General features: G+C 40.0%; 1 protein-coding gene across 3 annotated transcripts; it reads left to right on the forward strand.

Moving 5' to 3' along the window:
• Positions 1-7,823: 7,823 nt before the first annotated feature.
• cdhr5a (cadherin-related family member 5a) lies at positions 7,824-18,709 on the forward strand. 3 transcript variants are annotated; one of them, XM_028955672.1, is made up of 14 exons: positions 7,824-7,974; positions 8,298-8,473; positions 8,619-8,681; positions 8,816-8,905; positions 12,821-12,907; positions 13,004-13,108; positions 13,193-13,378; positions 13,501-13,591; positions 13,717-13,814; positions 14,592-14,798; positions 15,421-15,534; positions 16,733-16,799; positions 16,873-17,021; positions 17,475-18,709. In XM_028955672.1, the coding sequence occupies exons 1-14, from the start codon at positions 7,884-7,886 to the stop codon at positions 18,033-18,035; spliced, it is 2,085 nt and encodes a 694-aa protein (XP_028811505.1). In that variant the 5' UTR covers positions 7,824-7,883; the 3' UTR covers positions 18,036-18,709. The 3 variants fall into 3 exon arrangements, with proteins under 3 accessions (XP_028811505.1, XP_028811506.1, XP_028811507.1); XM_028955673.1 differs by lacking the exon at positions 12,821-12,907; XM_028955674.1 differs by lacking the exons at positions 8,298-8,473; positions 8,619-8,681; positions 8,816-8,905 and having other exon boundaries at positions 7,877-7,974.
• The last annotated feature ends 1,127 nt before the right edge of the window (positions 18,710-19,836 follow it).

Below are 19,836 nucleotides of genomic sequence, written 5' to 3' on the forward strand. Positions count from 1 at the left end.
CATCGTCCCGCGAAGCCTCCCTAAATCCGGCCTTCGCACGCACGAGAGAGGGAGAGTGAGATGGAGAGTGAGAGAGAGACCAGCCCTGTCGGGGACCGGGGACGCCCCCGTGCCGCCCGCTCGACCAGGTCCGTGTTTCGAGCACCCGTTTCGGTCAAAAAACGCACCCAAAAGCCGCTCTGGAGGTGGTTTGAAAATAGGTCCTCCGGGGGGCGCTGGCTGGGGCGCGCGCCCCAAGCTCCGGGACCCCTGCGTGAGCACGTCCGATTTTTAGAGCACCCGTTTCGGTCAAAAACTCACGCAAAAGCAGCTCTGGAGGTGGTTTGAAAATTCGACCTCCGGGGGGCGCTGGCTGGGGCGCGCGCCCACAGCCCCCGGGACCCCTGCGTGAGCACGTCCGATTTTTAGGGCACCCGTTTCGGTCAAAAACTCACGCAAAAGCAGCTCTGGAGGTGGTTTGAAAATTCGACCTCCGGGGGGCGCTGGCTGGGGCGCGCGCCCACAGCCCCCGGGACCCCTGCGTGGGCACGTCCGATTTTTAGGGCACCCGTTTCGGTCAAAAACTCACGCAAAAGCAGCTCTGGAGGTGGTTTGAAAATTCGACCTCCGGGGGGCGCTGGCTGGGGCGCGCGCCCACAGCCCCCGGGACCCCTGCGTGAGCACGTCCGATTTTTAGGGCACCCGTTTCGGTCGAAAACCCACGCAAAAGCAGCTCTGGGTGCTGGTTTGAAAATTTGACCTCCGGGGGGCGCTGGCTGGGGCGCGCGCCCACAGCCCGGGGACCCTGCCTGAGCGTGTCCGATTTTTAGGGCACCCGCTCCGGTCGAAATCTCACTCAAAAGCAGCTCTGGGTGCTGGTTTGAAAATTTGACCTCCGGGGGGCGCTGGCTGGGGCGCGCGCCCACAGCCCGGGGACCCTGCCTGAGCGTGTCCGATTTTTAGGGCACCCGCTCCGGTCGAAATCTCACTCAAAAGCAGCTCTGGAGCTTCTCTCATAGTATCACCTCCGGGGGGCGCTGGCCGGGCGGGCGCCCGCAGCCCCGGGGACCGGGGGCCCCCCCTGCGTGAGCGTGTCCGATTTTTGAGCCACACGTTTCGGCCGAAAACTCACCCAAAAGCAGCTCTGGAGGTTCTCTGACATTTGTACCTCCGGGGGGCGCTGGGCTCGCACCCACTCTCAGTGTCCGACCTTCGGGGCACCCTTGGCGGTCAAAATACATCCATAAAGAGTCCCTGCTTGGGCCCGGGATCACTGAAAAACGTGTTTCTCAAAAACGGACCCATACCCCTCACGACTACCTAGACACTTTTGAGAACCAGAGAGGCCGAGCTCCCGAAAAGTGTCCGATTTCGGTGCACCCTGGTCGGTCAAGAAACCGGCCGACCTCAGCCTTGGAAGTCGCCCGTGGCCACTGCTGCCAAAATTTGCTGAAAGTGTACCAGGGTTTTTTGGACTTTGTCATTTTTTTGAGCGATTCGAGTCTCGACTTAGAAAAAATTTTGGACTCTGTCATTTTTTCAGCTTTCTCCACTCTCGACTTAGTTTTTTTTTTGGACTTTGTCATTTTTTCAGCTTTCTCGACTCTCGACTTAGTTTTTTTTTTCCACTTTGTCATTTTTTCAGCTTTCTCGACTCTCGACTTAGTTTTTTTTTTCCACTTTGTCATTTTTTCAGCTTTCTCGACTCTCGACTTAGTTTTTTTTTTTCCACTTTGTCATTTTTTCAGCTTTTTCCACTTTCGACTTAGTTTTTTTTTTCCACTTTGTCATTTTTTTCCACTTTTTTTGGACTTTGTCGATTTTTTCAGCTTTTTCATACCCCTCAGCTCTACCTATACACTGCTGAGAACCAGAGAGGCCGGGCTCTCGCTTCTTCCCCGATTTAGGTGCACTCTGGTCGGTCAGGAGACCGGCTGACCTCAGCCTTGGAGGTCCCCCTCGGCACGCTGGGTAAATTTTTGGACTTTGTCAGTTTTTTCCACTTTTTCGACTCCCGACTTAGTTTTTTTTTTCCACTTTGTCATTTTTTCAGCTTTTCGACTCCCGACTTAGTTTTTTTTTTTCCACTTTGTCATTTTTTCAGCTTTTCGACTCCCGACTTAGTTTTTTTTTTCCACTTTGTCATTTTTTCAGCTTTTCGACTCCCGACTTAGTTTTTTTTTTCCACTTTGTCATTTTTTCAGCTTTTCGACTCCCGACTTAGTTTTTTTTTTCCACTTTGTCATTTTTTCAGCTTTTCGACTCCCGACTTAGTTTTTTTTTTCCACTTTGTCATTTTTTCAGCTTTTCGACTCCCGACTTAGTTTTTTTTTTCCACTTTGTCATTTTTTCAGCTTTTCGACTCCCGACTTAGTTTTTTTTTTCCACTTTGTCATTTTTTCAGCTTTTACACTGCTCCACCATTCCCCCTTCACATCGACTGCCCACACAACATGCACTCAGCCTGGGCTAATCACTTCACACCTTGCCCCAGGGGGGAAGCCCTAATGAACTAACATTGGGCTAAGCACTTCTCGCCTTGCCCCAGGGGGCTTGCACATCAGCCCACCTTCCATGCACCTTCCGTGCCCGGGAACCATGCACCTGCGCTGGGCCAAGCTCCTCACTCTCTGACCCCCCTCACTCCCTCTCCAGCAGGGCACCCTCTCTCCTCACACTACCCAGCAACAATGCACCGACACTGGGCCAAGCACTTCTCACTCTGACACCCCTCTGCAGCAGCCCACCCTTCACCCATCAGCTGCCCGGCTCTCGTCCACCCGATGCCCGGCTCTCATGAGCCTTCTGCCTGGCCCTCCGGCCCCAGCCCCTGGACACCCCCACGGGGGCGTGGCCTATGCAAATTTACTATTAAGCCCGGGAAACACTGTGCAAGAGGCCCCTGTTACCCAGAACTCAGCCCAAAGAACAGACAGCCCAAAGCGGGGAAAAATTTTAGAGTTCGTGAGGCCCCGCTTTCATGGTCCATATTCATACTGAAAATCAAGATCAAGCATGCTTTTGCTCTTTTTTTGACGTTAACATTTTTTTAATTTTTCATTTTTTTTGTTAACAAAATACCATTTTGTTTATTTGTTGAAGAACCTCACTCCCTCCACCAGCCTTTACAAAGAAGGTGTGTTTATATGAATTCTGGGGTGCTCAACACATTTGTTCATGCAAATGAATGTTGCTAATAATTATATTATGTTATGTTAAAACCATATTAAACCATATTAAATAATGTTCTTGTAAAATCAACTAATGCAATGCAGGAAAACATTATAATTTTTATATATCTGCAGTACATTCTGTGTTGATCAGAAAGTAAGCCACTCCTATGTAAAAGTGTAGCTCTTTCAGTGTCTGTATTCCCCATATACTCACTATGCATTTCATGACATATTTTTTTATTAATTTATGTGAATCCTGACAATGATGTGCTTCTAATGTTGTGGTTTTGAGATTACCTGTAACAAATTGAAAGTTTGTTTGTTTATTTTATTTTTAATTATTTGTTAAATTAATGTTTTCATTTTATTTTTGTGTTTATTTACATTTGTTTTGAATTTAAAGTATTCAATAAAAATAAATAAAGTAATAGAGAAGGAGATAAGGTGAAAAAGAATAGGAAACATTGTGGTCCCATGTTTGTGTGAGTTGTTTTGCCTGTTCAGCTAACATTTACCAAGAAGTTTGTTTGGCTACATGTTAAGTCTATGGTAAAAATGCTCATAAAAATTCATCTACTGTAAATCTGGAATGTCCAACTGCTTAGAAAATCACAAGAAATATGCCATTGAGAAATGTGTGTGAAATTATGTAAGCTCAAGGAGTAGATGCAGTCAAAAAATCAGGCAGAGAATAATAATAATAGGAACAAGAAAGTTGAAGAACAATATGTTGATTTTGCCAGGCCAACATAATTAGAAATAGAAGAACCAGATTTTGCCTTTCCAAGCCAAAATAACAAATTGTCCATCAAGAAAAATGCTATTTCAAAATAAATGTCCAACTCTAAAAGAAGTGATAAAAAACGGAAATCAAATAAAAGGTTGCTTCAATGATCTGTGCTGTTGGGTAAAAATAATGACCATGAAATAATATTCAATAATATTAATAATATTTAATTTTTAAAAAGTATGTATATACAGCAAAATTCTATATATTTCACAATAATGAACTGTATATATAAATTTGTTCAATAATTTCACAATTTTATGTTGCTGTTATATATAATTTGCATATTTTTTTAATATGGTTAAGGAGCCATGAGCTCAGAGAGGGGATAACTTCCTGGACACCTTTAAGAAGAGCCATGCCCTGTTTTGGTGTAAAACCTAGTCAGGTTTTTTTTTTTTTTTTTCTTGAGACAGGTTAGCTCCGTGGGCCTGGTCAGTTATTTATTTCATTATGTTGTATTTAATGAGAGACATAGATATAAACACTAGGTGTTGTGTTGAATAGATTTATGGGAACGAATTGTCACAATGGCTGGACATGGCAAGGAAACAATTTGCACATTTTTTTTTACTTTACTTTCACTTTACACATTTGCACACCTTCACCCTACCTATTACACATATTTTATGTTAAAAACACAAAACTGTAATATTTGGTCATATTTCCAATATTTGCATATTGGTTCACTGTATACTTGCAATTTTTGCAATATTGTGGTCTATAGCAGTTGCTAAAGCATTTCACTGCAGATCATACCATGTATGACTGAGTATGTGAATGAGCTCCTTTTAAATTAATAAACGTCTATCAGGGACAAGGTGGAATACATAATTAAAGAACCATAAACCGGCAAATATGAGAAGTGATTTTTATTGTCTATGTTTGTTTCAAATGTCGGACATGTATGTACGACCGAGCGCTTTTTGAAAATATCTTAATTTTATATTTTAAATGTAATCTGCAAATTTAGTTTTTTCAAAATAAACTTAAACATCATTCCTACTTCATGCAGAACAATGCAAATACAAACACCATAAAAAATCCAGCAATGTTAGCTGAAAGATCCTGGCAATATTCATGATAAGCCCTGCAGCGTTACCACTCACACATTTATATTTATGTTTTTATTCAAAGCAACAGGCATTTGTGTGGATTTGTAGAGAACTATAGACAATGAACAGTACACAATAACTTTTTCATGGAAGGAAAATACTTTATTTTTTATAATTAATAAGAAAGATGAACATCCATTTACCTGCTTTTTTTAAACAAAAAACTATGCACAGGGCAGATCCATAAATTTTGTTGATATATTTGTCAAGAACTGCAATATTTACAGGTGTCAGAACAGAAGCTGTCTCTTATATGAGATGGGGGTGAGAAGACAGATGCACTGGTCTGTAACATTAAAGATGCTAGAAACAATGTAATTGCTAATTACTTATTATTTAAAAAGTTGATAATCACTGGCAACTTGCTTGTGGCCCCTGAATGTTATGGAAGGGCATGTACATGTGCTGCACACGAGTGGGTTGCACATGAATAAAAAGCAGTATAGCAGTTGATGTTTTAAATGTAAGATTGTGTAAATGTAACAAATTCTAAACATTGCAACAGAATTCAAAGAGGAATAGAAGTAATAGTAAAATTTAATTCTATTTTCCGACCTTATCTTCTCACACAGCAATGCAGCCTGTAGCACAGCTGCTGGTGTTGTACATGAGATGGCATCTTTATGACCACACAATGTACACAGAGCTTCACATGAAACTGTGTGTCCCATTGTTCCTTTCTTCTGGGTTTCTGCATGTGTGAGTGTGTCATTTGTGTGTGTCTGTGCATAGAGGGGGTGGATTGGTGGAGATGGAGAATGCTGTTTCATAAAGATGTTCTTGTCTCTATATGCGTCCAGTGGCATTGTGAGCAAAAGGAGGTAATAATAGGGAAAATGCAATGAGGATATTGGTATTACAAAAGATCTTGGGTTAAATCAATCTGATATTTAGTGTATTAAAACCATTATAGTTTTGAAAATAAGTTAAATGAACCATACGATCCTATACAGCTTATTCCTAAGTATTTCCTACTGCCTAAGCAGGGTCACAGCTGCAATTGGATAGCAATTCAAATAATTAATAGTTTAATTAATTGTTATTCTATATTATAAACAGGTGCCTTAAGACACACTTGTTTATATTAACAAACTACAACAAACAAAATAATCAGGCAAGCCTGGCTGGTTAAAAAGGGTAAAAAGAAAGTCTGTAACAAGTGCATCTCATGGACATAGAAGAAAGTGGACTTTTCTGGGTTAATACTGTGTGCATTTTTATATACAGTGTATTTTTGACCAGTTGCATACATGAGTGCTGTCCAAAGTGGCAGTTAGCAAAATACCATAACTATTCCCATGATAATTGATCTAATGACTGCATTAAAAAACTAGATTGAATGCAGTTTATGATGGAGGCAGTGGTGGCCTAGTATCACATGTGACAATCACTTCACTTTTTTTTGATAGTATGTACAGTCAGACATAGATGAAGTGAAGTGATTGTCACACGTGATACACAGCAGCACAGCACACAGTGAAATTTGTCCTCTGCATTTAACCCATCACCCTGAGTGAGCAGTGGGCAGCCATGACAGGTGCCCGGGGAGCAGTGTGTGCGGACGGTGCTTTGCTCAGTGGCACCTCAGTGGTACCTTGGCAGATCGGGATTCGAACCGGCAACCTTCTGATTACGGGGCCGCTTCCTTAACCACTAGGCCACCACTGCCCCGATGACAGTTTATCCAACTTGTACTTTAGAGGACTATGTCTGAACCTGTATCCAGTATGTCAATGAAATTACCACTCCAGTAAATAATCTATACATAAAGTACTTTTTAATTAATCAAATGTCTCAATTAATCAAATGACCCCAAGCATTGTGCAAAACTGCTATAATCAAAACATGAATGTAATTCTAAAAAATATTCAAGACTTTCCTAGTAAAACTGCAGCACCTTTCATGAAACATTATGTGTTCTGGCAGAGATGGGAATGAGATTTTCAAAATACATTACATTAAAGTCACAAAATAAATCATATTTACTTCCTTTCTCATACACCATTATTGATCAAAATGTGCTCTTCAACAATATCCTCAAATCTCACTCACTCAAGACTTTCAGTGTAAGACTATGTTGAGATTTACTGCCGTCTTTTGCTCAGGAGAAAATATAAAGAAGCATGTGTTACAAATGACCACCTCTCACACTGTTTACTGTCAAAGCACCCACAGCAAATACTACAAACAGTAGTATAACAACATTTATATCTTATATAGCACATACAGTACGTCTCAATGGGCTTTGACAGGCCCTACAGTTGACACCCCCACACTTGACCCTTCTGTACACAAGGAAAACTTCACACAAAAAAGAACTCTAGGAGGGAGAAAAAAACAAAGGATGAAACGTTGGGAAGGAGTGATACAGAGAGGGACGCCCTTCCAGGGTAGAGTGAGCCTGCAATTGGTGTCACCGCAGGGTTGGTGATGGTTTGTCCAAGATGACTGGAAAAATATCACATTAGTCCTATGAGGTATTAAAATGCAACCCAGAATCGTGAAACGTCTATCATTGTAGCATAGAGCCCCTCCATACATTAGCCCAGCAGTCACATTTTATTTCATGGAGGGTTGTTAACAGAACATAAATGCTGAACAACTCTTCCAAAACAGATGCAAGTATTTTGGTGGGAGGTAGCAGTCTGATGCTGGCAAAAAAAATCTTTAGGCAATATATGGGTGTAAGATGAAGTCACTAGCATAGCGACTGGAATCGACTCCCACTCCTGAGACAGGACAGTGAGGGCTTTATGTGCTGAAGTACCAGCTGGTACCACAGCCTCCTAGTCCTCTATCCTTCTTTTTGCATCAGTCAGATACTGGGACATGGAAAACAAACACAGGCTCAAATATTTCAGCATTGTTCTCTGTATACTCCTGATAGTTTCCATTGGAAATGTTTGTCTGCCTCAAAAATGTAAGTATGCTTCTCTTTTCTTGCTAATTTATCTTTAATATCTCTAATATGGCATTTTTTGACACTGACATACAGTGAACATTTGGATCAGTGTGAAGTAACCACAGATGTATTTGAGAACACTGTGTTCTCATTCTACCTAAAGTGTGTATGAGACAAAACATACTTCAATGCACATAATTAAAAAAATTGACAACCACTGATTGATTTAAATACTTAGTATTTAGTATGATTATATAAAAGTCGTTTTATGCATCAGTTGCATATTGGTACATATTCATTATTTAACTGACAATCCTGTTCTGTTTTTCTTATTTCTGAAGTTTGCACTGTGCCTCCGGAGCCTGTGACTGTCATTGAGAATGGCACTGTTGGTGTGCTAGTGGCCACAGTAAACACCACAGAAAAAGATGTGTTACTGGCTTTAACTGAGAATCCTCAAGATGCATTTGAGCTGAAAGGCTTTGAGCTCATATTGAGAAAAGCTCTGGACTTTGAGGTATTTCTGATCCTCTGATTGCTTAGGTGTGGTGTTATGCTTTTAGATTTAGGCCCTAATGTCTTGGGTCCTGTCTTTTGCATGGAATAGAATGAGAGCTCTGTGTTCATAAATTGTCAAGTAGTTGTTTCCTATTATCTTTCAGGCACTAATTAGTGAGAATCTGCTCACAGTTCGGATTCGGTGCATAAAAACTGGCTTGAAACCGGTATGTTCTAATTTCATATGCGCTAAGTCATGCTGTGATACTTTTAGCACTCCTTTATACTTTGTATTTATACTTTTTACTCTCAGAACCATTGAAATCATAAGATTTTCTAACTGTTGTCTTCACATTTTAAGGTAACCTTGCCAATTATTGTTCATGTTGTGGACATCAATGATAATCCACCAACCTTTTCCCGGAGTGAATTTGTTTTTGATGTTGATGAGGTGAGAATAAACTAAGTTTGAAACATTCTAGTTTTGTAGCGGATAATGCATTAGGGCAAAATTTAGCATCTGATTGCACCACATTTATTATACCACTTTAATGCTAATCTGGTATTCTAATTGGCTGAGTTCATAATATTAGTTTACTCTGCTGCATCTTGTCAATGGTACAATATTACTTTACTTTATTTAGCAGACGCTTTTATCCAAAGCGACTTACAAGAGGAAGACACCAGCAATTCTCATTCGATTTCTATAGAATATTGAGTTTACAAACTAAGAGCCCTGATAAGGCTCAGACTTGTCAATGAAGAGCATGCTCAGAGATTGTTAGGTGCTAGACGAAGAAAAATTATAATGTATTTATACATTTTTGTATTGTTTGTGCAATGTGTACGCATGTGCGTGTGTAAGTGTTAGATTTGTCTGTATTAAATGTGAAAGAGTTCAAGGCTTTCATTCGAATACTAGACAATCAAGAAAATAATTAAGTTCTATTTTGATCCAAACACAAAGCACTGATTGGTGCCATTACACAAACGTATCTTGAGTGAAAGAAAACCACATCTAATTTCCACACCAATGCGCAATGTGTGTGCATTATAAAATATGTGCACTAGATGGCGCCAAAATTTCACATTTCACCATGGCATACTTAAAATGATAATCGTGTTTGTAATAGAGAAGGCACAAGGACATGTGCACAACAATAATTTACATTTATGACATCACGAGAGCCAACAGGAATAGAAGGAGGTTGCGAGACATAAGATAAGATCAACCTTTATTAGTCCCACAAGTGGGGAATTGCACATGGTACAACAACGAGGACAAAATCATATCAATCAAGTAGTTGAATAGAAATTTCACCAGAACTTGTCTCAGAGCAGGGGTTTTCTTATATATACTGGGAACAGGTGACCTTAATTAACATGGACAAGACATTAAAGAACAATTGCATGACAGATCCCCTGTCCGAGGGGTGCCGGGCAAAAATCTGAGAGGAGGCAAAGAACAGAAGAATGATATCCCCAAAGTGACAGTGGGTCAGGCGGGGGCAAACACAGGACCCCTTTTTTCCAAGCCATTGGATCCTCCATCACTTTCTGCAAGGAAACAGGCAGTCTTGGAAACTAAAACTGTCCCTGGAAACCTAGCTGTTAGAAGGGTCAGAAAACTTTGTTTGAGCTGAACCTCGCAGATAGAACAGCGCGTTCACTGGATGTTTGATTCTACTGGTCTGAAAGAAGCGGGTCTTCTAGGTCTGAACTATGGCTGCACAATTATGTCCAAAATTATTATATTTTATCAATATTGTGATCACGATTACTGATAATGATTAATCAATATTTTAAGTAAAACACACATTATTGCATTTTCTATTTTAATCATACAGTAAGCATCAACAACAACATAAACAACAACAACATGTATTTCTTATCACATACAGTATGTCTCAATGGGCTTTGACAGGTCCTACAGTTGACACCCCCCACACTTGAACCTTCTGCACACAAAGAAAGACTCCACACAAAAAAAAACTCTAAGACAGAGAAAAAAAAGAAAAGAAGAAACGTTGGGAAGGAGTGATACAGAGTGGGACGGTGTAGTAACGGTGGTGGTGGCTGTGGTGACCCTCTGGTTCGTTTCATGGTATGTCCTTGTTTAGCAGTTGTCAGGAACCAGGATTTATTTGCTGGTCTCTTCACTGGGATCTGCCAGTAGTCTGGGTGCTTGATTCCGTGTCTCGGAGAAAAACAAACAGAAGCAGCGGCAGACGGTTGCACTGTACGACCGATACTGAAATATGTGGTTATAATGGTATATTGGTGCTACAGTGGCCTGGTACCCTAACTAGGACAGCCTAACTAAGGTGAATTTAACAATGTCTGTGTTTAGGTGACTGTGTAATTAAGTGAATTTAGTAATTGACACTGTGTCTGGGACTTTAACAGAAGGCCAGAGAAAACAGATGTATTTTCAGTTTAGATTTAAACACTGAGACTGTGTCTGAGTCCCTAACACTGACCGGCAAGCTGTTTCACAACTGCGGAGCTCAATATAAGAAGGATCTGCTCCCATCTGTGACCTTCTGTACTTTGGGCACCAGTAGTGACCCCGGCACCAGTTAGGCTGAGGAGTGTGATCCCCCTATATTTGAAACACACCCTCTGGTCCCCCTTCTTAAAAACGGGGACAACCACCCCAGTCTGTCACTCCACTGGAACTGCCCCCAATGTCCACGCAATGTTGCAGAGACATGTCAACAATGACAGCCCTACAACATCCATAGCCATGAGATACCCAGGACGGATCTCATCCACCCCCGGGGCTCCGCCGCTGTGTAGCTGTCTGACTACCTCAGCAACTTCTGCCCCGGAGATTGGACAGTCCATACCCAGGTATCCTCCTTGGAATGCGCCTCGGTGGGATTGAGGAGCTATTTATGTATTCCTTCTACCGGCCAAATGTAGCCCCAGTTGATGTCAGCAGCTCTCCATCCCCACTGTAAACAGTGTGAGCGAGTTGCTGCCTTCCTCTCCTGAGGTGTCGGATGGTTTGCCAGAACCTCTTTGGAGCCGATCGGTAGTCTTTCTCCATGGCCTCACCAAACTCGTCCCACGCCTGAGATTTTGCCTCGTCGACTGCCACTGCTGCACCCCACTTGGCCATCCAGTACCTGTCTGCTGCTTCTGGAGACCCACAGACCAGCCATGCCCTGTAGGCCTCCTTCTTCAGCCTGACTGCTCCCCTAACCTCTGGTGTCCACCATCGGGTACGGGGGTTACCGCCATGACTGGCATTGGCCACCTTTCAACTACTGCTAGCAACAGCCGCCTCAACAATTGCAGAGCGGAACAAGGTCCATTCAGACTCAGAAAAGTTTCCACAGTTGTAGAGGTGGAGAAGTCCAGAGTGTACCCCTCTGCTCTCAGGACGCGGTCAAAGCTCTGCTGGAGGTGGGAATTGAAGATCGTCTTGACAGGTTCTTGTGCCAGGTGCTCCCAGCTATAATTAGTAATGTAACTGATTACATTTCATTACTTATATAAATTCTGAATGAATATTCTTAAATGAACCATTTTGAATTTGTGTAAACTGACAGTGCTTTATCTTATAATGGTACTAAACATTGATGACTGTCAAACTCCTTTCAATATGAATTAACATAATTAAACTGGAATAATGTAATAAAGATAATATAAAGATAATAGATATAAACCCCTGATAATTCAAATACTCAACAATAATCTGAGGAACTTTGTGTGGTTGGGGCACCTGCACCATTTCTGCATAAAACTGTCTGCCCTCTGCTCACCAAGGGTGATGGGTTAAAAGCAGAGGACACATTTTGTTATGTGCACTGTGCTGCAGTGTTTCATGACAATCACTTTCAATCACTTCGCTATTACTTTTTTGATGGTGCAGCTGCTCCTAAATCTGCATTTGCCACTCTCCCTCCCCAAAGATACCAACAGGCTACCAGCCTTTTCCAAGTCACTATTATTAGGGGTATGTACCAGTTCTTGGACAGAGTCCTTCTGGCTTTCATGGACAATATTTTTGGAAGGCTGTTTGAGGCACTATAAATTTGTTATAAAGAAAATATTTTGCCTCAATATATTATTCATGGTCTCAAAATGACCAACTGCTACTGAATGGTGTTGCTTAGGAAGAGCTGATTTCTCACTTAGATTTATTTGGATTGGATTTAAGTCTGAATTGTCAGAAGAGACATTATTGGTTTAAACTCAGTAATGCACTTGCTGGTGCTGTTAGGTAAGAGAATACCACTGACCAGAAACATCTGTCAAATACTTCATCATTTGGATAATAATATAGATAACTGATTTTAAGTAAAGCCTGTTTAAGTAGCCACATCGTAACTTCTGTGTTTCACTTCCTTTGTAATAGTTAATGGCTATTAATGCAAGCATAGGCATCGTTGAAGCCTCAGATCAGGATTCAGACTTGTTGTACTATTCTCTGGATACATCAACAGTAAGAATCATACTTATTATTGTTTTACTTACATTTGCTTTTAAAGTCAACTGCGAGAAAAATACTTTTACTTAATACCCACACTAATTTTTACAGAACAAATATTTCAGACTGCAAACAGACAACTACCCCAACATCCTGATACAGAAACTTGTGGATTATGACGTAGTGCAGAAGATGACAATGCTCTTGTATGTTCAAGTAAGTGTTGTTGGTGAATCATGCACAGTTCCTGTATGTTTTACTCTTAAATTATAATTGCTAAATTACTGTGTATTATTACAGGACACTTCTTTTCAGGCAGCGTCAAGCAAACCCTCTTTTACTGCAACAGCAACCATCACTATCAACGTCAGAGATATTGATAATCGTCCTCCATGGTTTCAGCCATGCACTAAGACAACTGTTGGCATGGCTAAAATCTGTTACAATTTGGGATACAGGGCCAGAGTCAATTTAACCGAGAAGCAAGTAAGTTGTGATGTGAAGCATTGGTTGTGATGTGAAAAATGCTTTTGGTTTTATCTGGATCAATTATATTGATTTAGAAATATAATAATTTTAGAAATATAATAATTTTATTCTGATTTCAGGAAGGACCTTTAATATTGCAGCCAGGTCCATTATTTGCAAGGGATGGTGATAAAAACAGAAATGACCACATCAGCTATAAAATCCTCAGAGGTTAGAGATTTATTACATTTGAGTTTTTCCCTGGATTTGAATATAACTTTTACATCAGATCAGTTCAATCAGAATTCATCTGCGGTTCTAAATGAAAATTGGCTGAATTATGTTTTTCTTTTAAGGAAATGAAGACAGCATATTTCAAATTGATGAAAAAACTGGAAACATTACTATGACAAAAGCAGCTGATATTGCAGGCCCAATGACCTTAACAATACTGGTAATCTTCTGCATTTGTTCAGTTCTGACTGAGGGGTACTCTGAGTATACTCTGATCTAACTTTGTGTATTGACTTCTTTAAACATAATGAACAATATTTTTTTAATTTGTCAAAAACAATCACATGTTCCTTTTTTGCACCAGCTGCCTCTGTGCGTTTATTGTCAGTCAATGTCTGTGTAAGTCATTTGGCTCAACATTTTATTCATATTCTTTTGCCAATAGATAGAGCTTATCAAGAGCTTTCAAATGTATTGATATCTATATCTCAATTCGGTTTGCTGGGTGGACAGAGGTGCAAGCATATAAACACAAAACAGATTGCCAGATGTACAGATTCACAGGGTACTGTAAGGGTCAATAAGGACAGACAGGGGTTGGTAAGGACAATAATTGCAGCTGAGTCCAGACAAAATGTCACTTATGCCCATGTGGTTCTCACAGCTTTTGATAATATCATATACTATTTTACTATTTTGCTCTACAGCACTACAGTACTATATGTAAACATATGTAATTTATATAAAATGTATCTATAAAAAACACTAAATTAATGATATGCATAATATGTAATATGTAAACCCCCATGTATCAGTTCATCATGACACATTTTCTTAATTGTGACAGTTAAGATGTGACAGTTACTATGATTAGTGTATTATGTATTTACAGAAACATTTCTACAAAATTTGTTCATAAATCTAAATACGTGGCAAACCTGCCAGTTGCATTAATAAACACATGGCTAACTATATCCTGCTTGTTTTGTGTTTTAAGGCTTTTCAGGTTTCCAATTTGGATCAATTTGCAATCACTTCTGTCATCATAGAGGTCATGAAGAAGAGCAGGAATCCCCCAAGATTTGAAAGGGAAAGGTATGAAGGCTATATTTACAGCAACTCAGGGCCAGACAGCATGGTGCTAAGGGACAGGACATCCAACCGACCCTTGAGAGTCAAGGCACGCGATGAGGATTTTGCTAATGTAAGACTTTGTTTGGCACAGTTATCACCTTAAGGTTGATAGTCATGTTTCTTCATTAAGTTTTTGGTAAATCCAACTCAAAATAATAATTTGACTGAATAATTAAGTTTGCATGGAGTTTTGGTCACACTTGATCTGAAGAGTACATTCTGTACTTCCTCTGGTCACTTCACTTATGAAGAAAAGCTGTTTATGATGACTTGTGCAGTCCAGTGTATTAATGCTTACGTATTTGTATTTGATAGAAGTATACTTATATATCTAATTCTATAGTTATTTAATGCTAGTGTATAAAGATATTACTCTAGCACATTATTATAAATATATTTGCTATAATGCATATTTAAAACTATGACAGAGACAAGTGTGGGAAAGAGGGACAGATAGTGTCAGTTATTTGAGCTTTTTTTTTATTATTAGTTTTTTTAAGCTTCTCCTTTTGAGAAGTGCAGATGTAAAAGGTGTCCTTCAATGCAGGTTATTAATTTGAGAAATTTGACAGACCTGATAAAACAAAGATAAATATACATTATTTTACGCATTAAATATACTTGTTCACAAGAGCACAGTGTCTGTTTGATGGTTTGTTTTGAAAAATTAGCAGATGATTTTTTCATGATAGGGTGTGAATCCTGACATCAGGTATGAGGTCCAGTACAGCAGCTATGTGAATGTGACTACAGATGGTTTCATTCTGCTGAAAAAAACAGTAAGAACAGATTCATTTGCTTTACAGGTAAGAATACATCACCTATTAATAATGTATGAATTGTATTCACAGTAGAACTTATTCAGAATTTCTCCCACAGCAGACATTATTGTTATCATTACTATATTTTGTCAAACTCTTATGCACAAGCATAACATTTAATAGCTTGTATTAATCAATAATGATGGTGATGATGATGTAGACATGGTATATCACCTGATAATTGTTTATTGTTGATTTCTTTTTTAAGTGATTGCTTAAAGAAGGCCTTCAGGCCACTACTGACCCATTTAAAACGTGGACACATCAACACATGTTCAAACAGGAGAAAAAAATAATAGGCATAGGACTTGTGACCGTTATTCAGGTGGCAACGGTGCCTAACAACCTGGAGTGATGCTCACTGTAGCAACACAGAGGACCTTTATTCAGCACGTGGTGTGGTGATTAGTTCATCGTTTGCTCTGTACCTCAGCTTGACAGCTGGATATCTCCATGAAGACTGCATTTGCGGCTAATGGACTGGCTTTGCTGTAACATAATGCTTCTGAAACGCATTCAGACCGGCTGTGTGGTGATGAAAGAAAAGATCAGGCTATTGCTGTGTTTCAGCTGAAGAACCAGTGTTGTGCTTCATTCAGCACTGCCTGCAGAAAAACCCTTTTCCTGTGCATCGTAATACATGCTTAAGTAACAATTATAATTCAGGTTTCACACAAATGAGATAAGATCTTCTTCTTACGAAAACTTTATATTTATTCTCATTTGACATTTTGATCCATTGCCTAGTTTTTTTGGAGGGCAGTGGTGGCCTAGCGGTTAAGGAAGGTCAGTAGGTTGCTGGTTCGAATCCCGACCCGCCAAGGTGCCACTGAGGTGCCACTGAGCAAAGCACCGTCCCCACACACTGCTCCCCGGGCGCCTGTCACGGTGCCCACTGCTCACTCAGGGTGATGGGATAAATGCAGAGGACAAATTTCACTGTGTGCACTGTGTGCTGTGCTGCTGTGTATCACATGTGACAATCACTTCACATTCACTTACTCTGGACAATGTTTTGCATACAGAGGATGTTGCTACTGTATAATGCACCCAGCCAATCTCTAGTCTAGAGAAATCTGGAATCTATAATTAAATGTTATAAAGTTTAATGAATAAGGGCCACTGTGTAAATATTGCATTAAAAGTGATAATATTAAAATATGAAGGTGTTATTGATTTATAGCTCCGTGCTGTGGATGTGGCCACTGGGGAGTCAGGCACTACTGCCCTCTCGGTACAGGTTTTACCAGGTGAGAGGAGTCCCCAACTCTACATAATAATGCAGGATCTGCACAGCTAACCAGATCTTGTCCTCTGTTGAAGTGGTCGGAATCCAGGCACCTGCTGAGGGCTACCGTGCAGGGGACCTGGCTCTTCTAGGCTTTGTCATGGCTGCACTACTTGTGCTCTGTCTCATAGTTATTGGCTTCCTCATCTCTCGCCTGAAGAAAGTGAACACCAGTACATTTAAGGTCAGCATCTTCCCTTCACATTTGTGTGAGTTCATCTTTTAGTCCATGGATCATACTTGTTTTTAAAGCACATTCCACAGATGCTTGATGCTGTTAGACCTTCCTCTGACCACTTTTAGTAGATCATTATCAGACCAGGAAGCTGTATTTTATGGATGCTATGACCCAGCTGTCTAGCATAATTTGGTCTTTCACAATGTCTCTCAAATCCTTATGCATTCCCGTTTGCTTTCAGTATATTAGCTTCAAGGGAAAAATATTAATTTGCTGCATAATATACCCTCCCATCCCATTGATATTTGACATTGCATCAAGAAAATCAATGTTATTTGCTCCACCTGCCATGGCTGTTATGGCTGATCATAGGCATCTTGTTTGGTACATTAATATGACAGAATGAGCATTAAGCAGTATTGTATGGAATTGTATTTAGAAAAATGTTCTGTCCTGCAGTGTTTCAGTCCATGCCTAGAATTTCCTCAGCCCACCAGACAGCCACGGGACAGTATGCAGTTTACCAACGATGGGTTCCAAAATGAAGCAGAGGCTAGCCGGGGGGGTGCCAGGCATGTCCCTGACAGAGATTGCAGGCTGGATTTGGTTCATGTGGTACCCAGGTCCAGGGCTGTTATCTGGGAGAGACCAAGGCACTGCAGCTCCTGTGGCCACCGTCTGCTCACCAACCACAGCCTCACCAGCAATCCAGCTGTACATGCCATGTCCTCAAAAAACACAGAGAAGAAGAGGTCCATCCTTATTAAGGAGAAACGAAGAGATGACAGGCAAAAAAGTGTCTGGTTCAAGGAGAAAGAAGAGGACTCTTCTGAAGTCCATGTAGACATCATCCCTGCCACAATGGACATAATGCTCGAAAATGGACAGGATGAAGGGACCCAGGGCTCTCTCTCTGTACCTAGAGAGAGTCATATGGATCTGGGAGACCTGACTGAAATGCTCACACAGGGCAGGTTAAGTCAACAGACTGGTGATGGCAAAGGAAACACTGACGAGTAGATCTGTGTCACTTCAGTCCCATGTTCCAGTGGAACTATGTTTACATTCAGCGTCCAGTGGCTTTTGTGCACAGTCTACCTGCGCTGTGTTCATTCGACTTCACAATTAATTATTCCCCCCAATATTAATGAATATTCTCAGGGTGAGCCATCCCACAATAAATGACAGATTTAATGGGGTGGAAAACATGTGAAATTGACTAAATTAGTGTGCCATCCAAGCTACTTTGAATAGTTGATTTTGGAATTTTAGAGAAAATGACTGATAAAAGCTCTATATGAAATGTTCTCTCAGTTCTAACAATGTGTGTGCATTAAAGAAACCTTTTGATGAAAAATTACAATAAATATTTTGAAATTTGAATATACAATTAATTTATTAAATATATAATTTCTGCAGCTCTGCAATAATATATGTCATTTTTCCACACTTAATATTATAAAGTGTCCCATTTTGAGTGAGCACCATTGTATGGATTGATGCATATATAGAATAACATAAGTGCTAATAGATACAGCAATGAATACTCTCAATGCTAATTTCTGAGTAAGCTGTATACAATTTTTTTTAATAAACATATATGTAATTAATATGCAATATAATATAAAGAAATACATGATTAAATAATAGTGTCATTTTCCCCCACCTCATGGATTAAATACTTTTTTAGTCTTTCTGTAGAGCAGGATTGAGTCACTTTGTCACTGAATATACTACTTTGCTTGCCGATGACGCTGTGCAAAGGAAGCTGACTATGATGGACAGCAGTTTGTTGAGGGTCCTTCTCTCCACTACTGACATTAAAGAGCCCTTGGGAAGTGGTAACCTTTAGGAAGTTCAATGAATAATCTTTAGATTATTTTTCATCAGAATAACCAACTGATATAAATCCACCTCGATTTTATTGTACTGTCATACTAAGTATGATTGTGTAATGACAAAGTGTATTAACATTAAATATTCCTCTTTTTTTTGCAATTTATTGTTACAAAATTGTGCTAAATAATACTGTAATACTAATTTATTGTGTAATTATTACCAGCGGTGTCCAAATAGAGCTACAAAAATATAAAAAAATATATAGAGGTGAGCGATATTGTCTAACATGCTTGGTTTTGTAGTTTTATCAATATGTGTAATTTTCATTAATAACTTCACTTTTCTTTATTCATTTAATCATCTGTCAAAATCAATCACCCTCCTGCTAAATACTTATTTATTACCCAACCCCTCTTTTTCAATGAACGGCTGGGGAATAAAAACAGGCCGGGCATTTTTAAACCGTAGCCAGTTCATAGATAAGGCACCAGACCTCAGGAGCAGCACAATGTGCACAAATTTAATGCCTGTTCCATTAGTAAAATCCACATAAAATGGCTGCTTGACACGCAGTCTGAAAACCTACTGAATTTGGCCACCAAACATCTTTTTATTCCCCCAAGCGACCTGAATGCTTGCTGTTTCTGATAGATGAATGAACTATTCTGATGAATGAACATTCTGATAGATGAATGAACTATAAAGGCTGGCCAAAAAAAAAGTATTTACGATTAAGGAGGTGCTGGATATTCTAGGACAACAATTCAGCTATTTCTCTTATTATATCTTCATCTGACTAAAAGAATCTCATCTTCACACAAGTTAAGGCAGACAACCATGATCCAGATTTTCAGATCCCTTCTTTTGAAAGGTATGTACTCTCAGTTTTATTAAGTTTTTTGGCAGCAGAATGTACGGGTTATTTTGGAATAGTTCAATGTTACATGTTTGAATGTGTTTTGTATGTTAGGATGTGTGTGTT

Source organism: Denticeps clupeoides, chromosome 16 (genome assembly GCF_900700375.1).
Source record: "Denticeps clupeoides chromosome 16, fDenClu1.1, whole genome shotgun sequence".
NCBI classification, from domain to species: domain Eukaryota; kingdom Metazoa; phylum Chordata; class Actinopteri; order Clupeiformes; family Denticipitidae; genus Denticeps; species Denticeps clupeoides.

What these genes read in the sequence shown, in the direction of transcription:
- cdhr5a (XM_028955672.1), top strand. Translation starts at nt 7,884, where the DNA reads ATGGAAAACAAACACAGGCTCAAATATTTCAGCATTGTTCTCTGTATA. An exon ending in CAATGACCTTAACAATACTG is followed by an intron (nt 13,815 to 14,591) that starts GTAATCTTCTGC and finishes TTGTGTTTTAAG; the next exon opens with GCTTTTCAGGTTTCCAATTT. An exon ending in CAGATTCATTTGCTTTACAG is followed by an intron (nt 15,535 to 16,732) that starts GTAAGAATACAT and finishes ATTGATTTATAG; the next exon opens with CTCCGTGCTGTGGATGTGGC.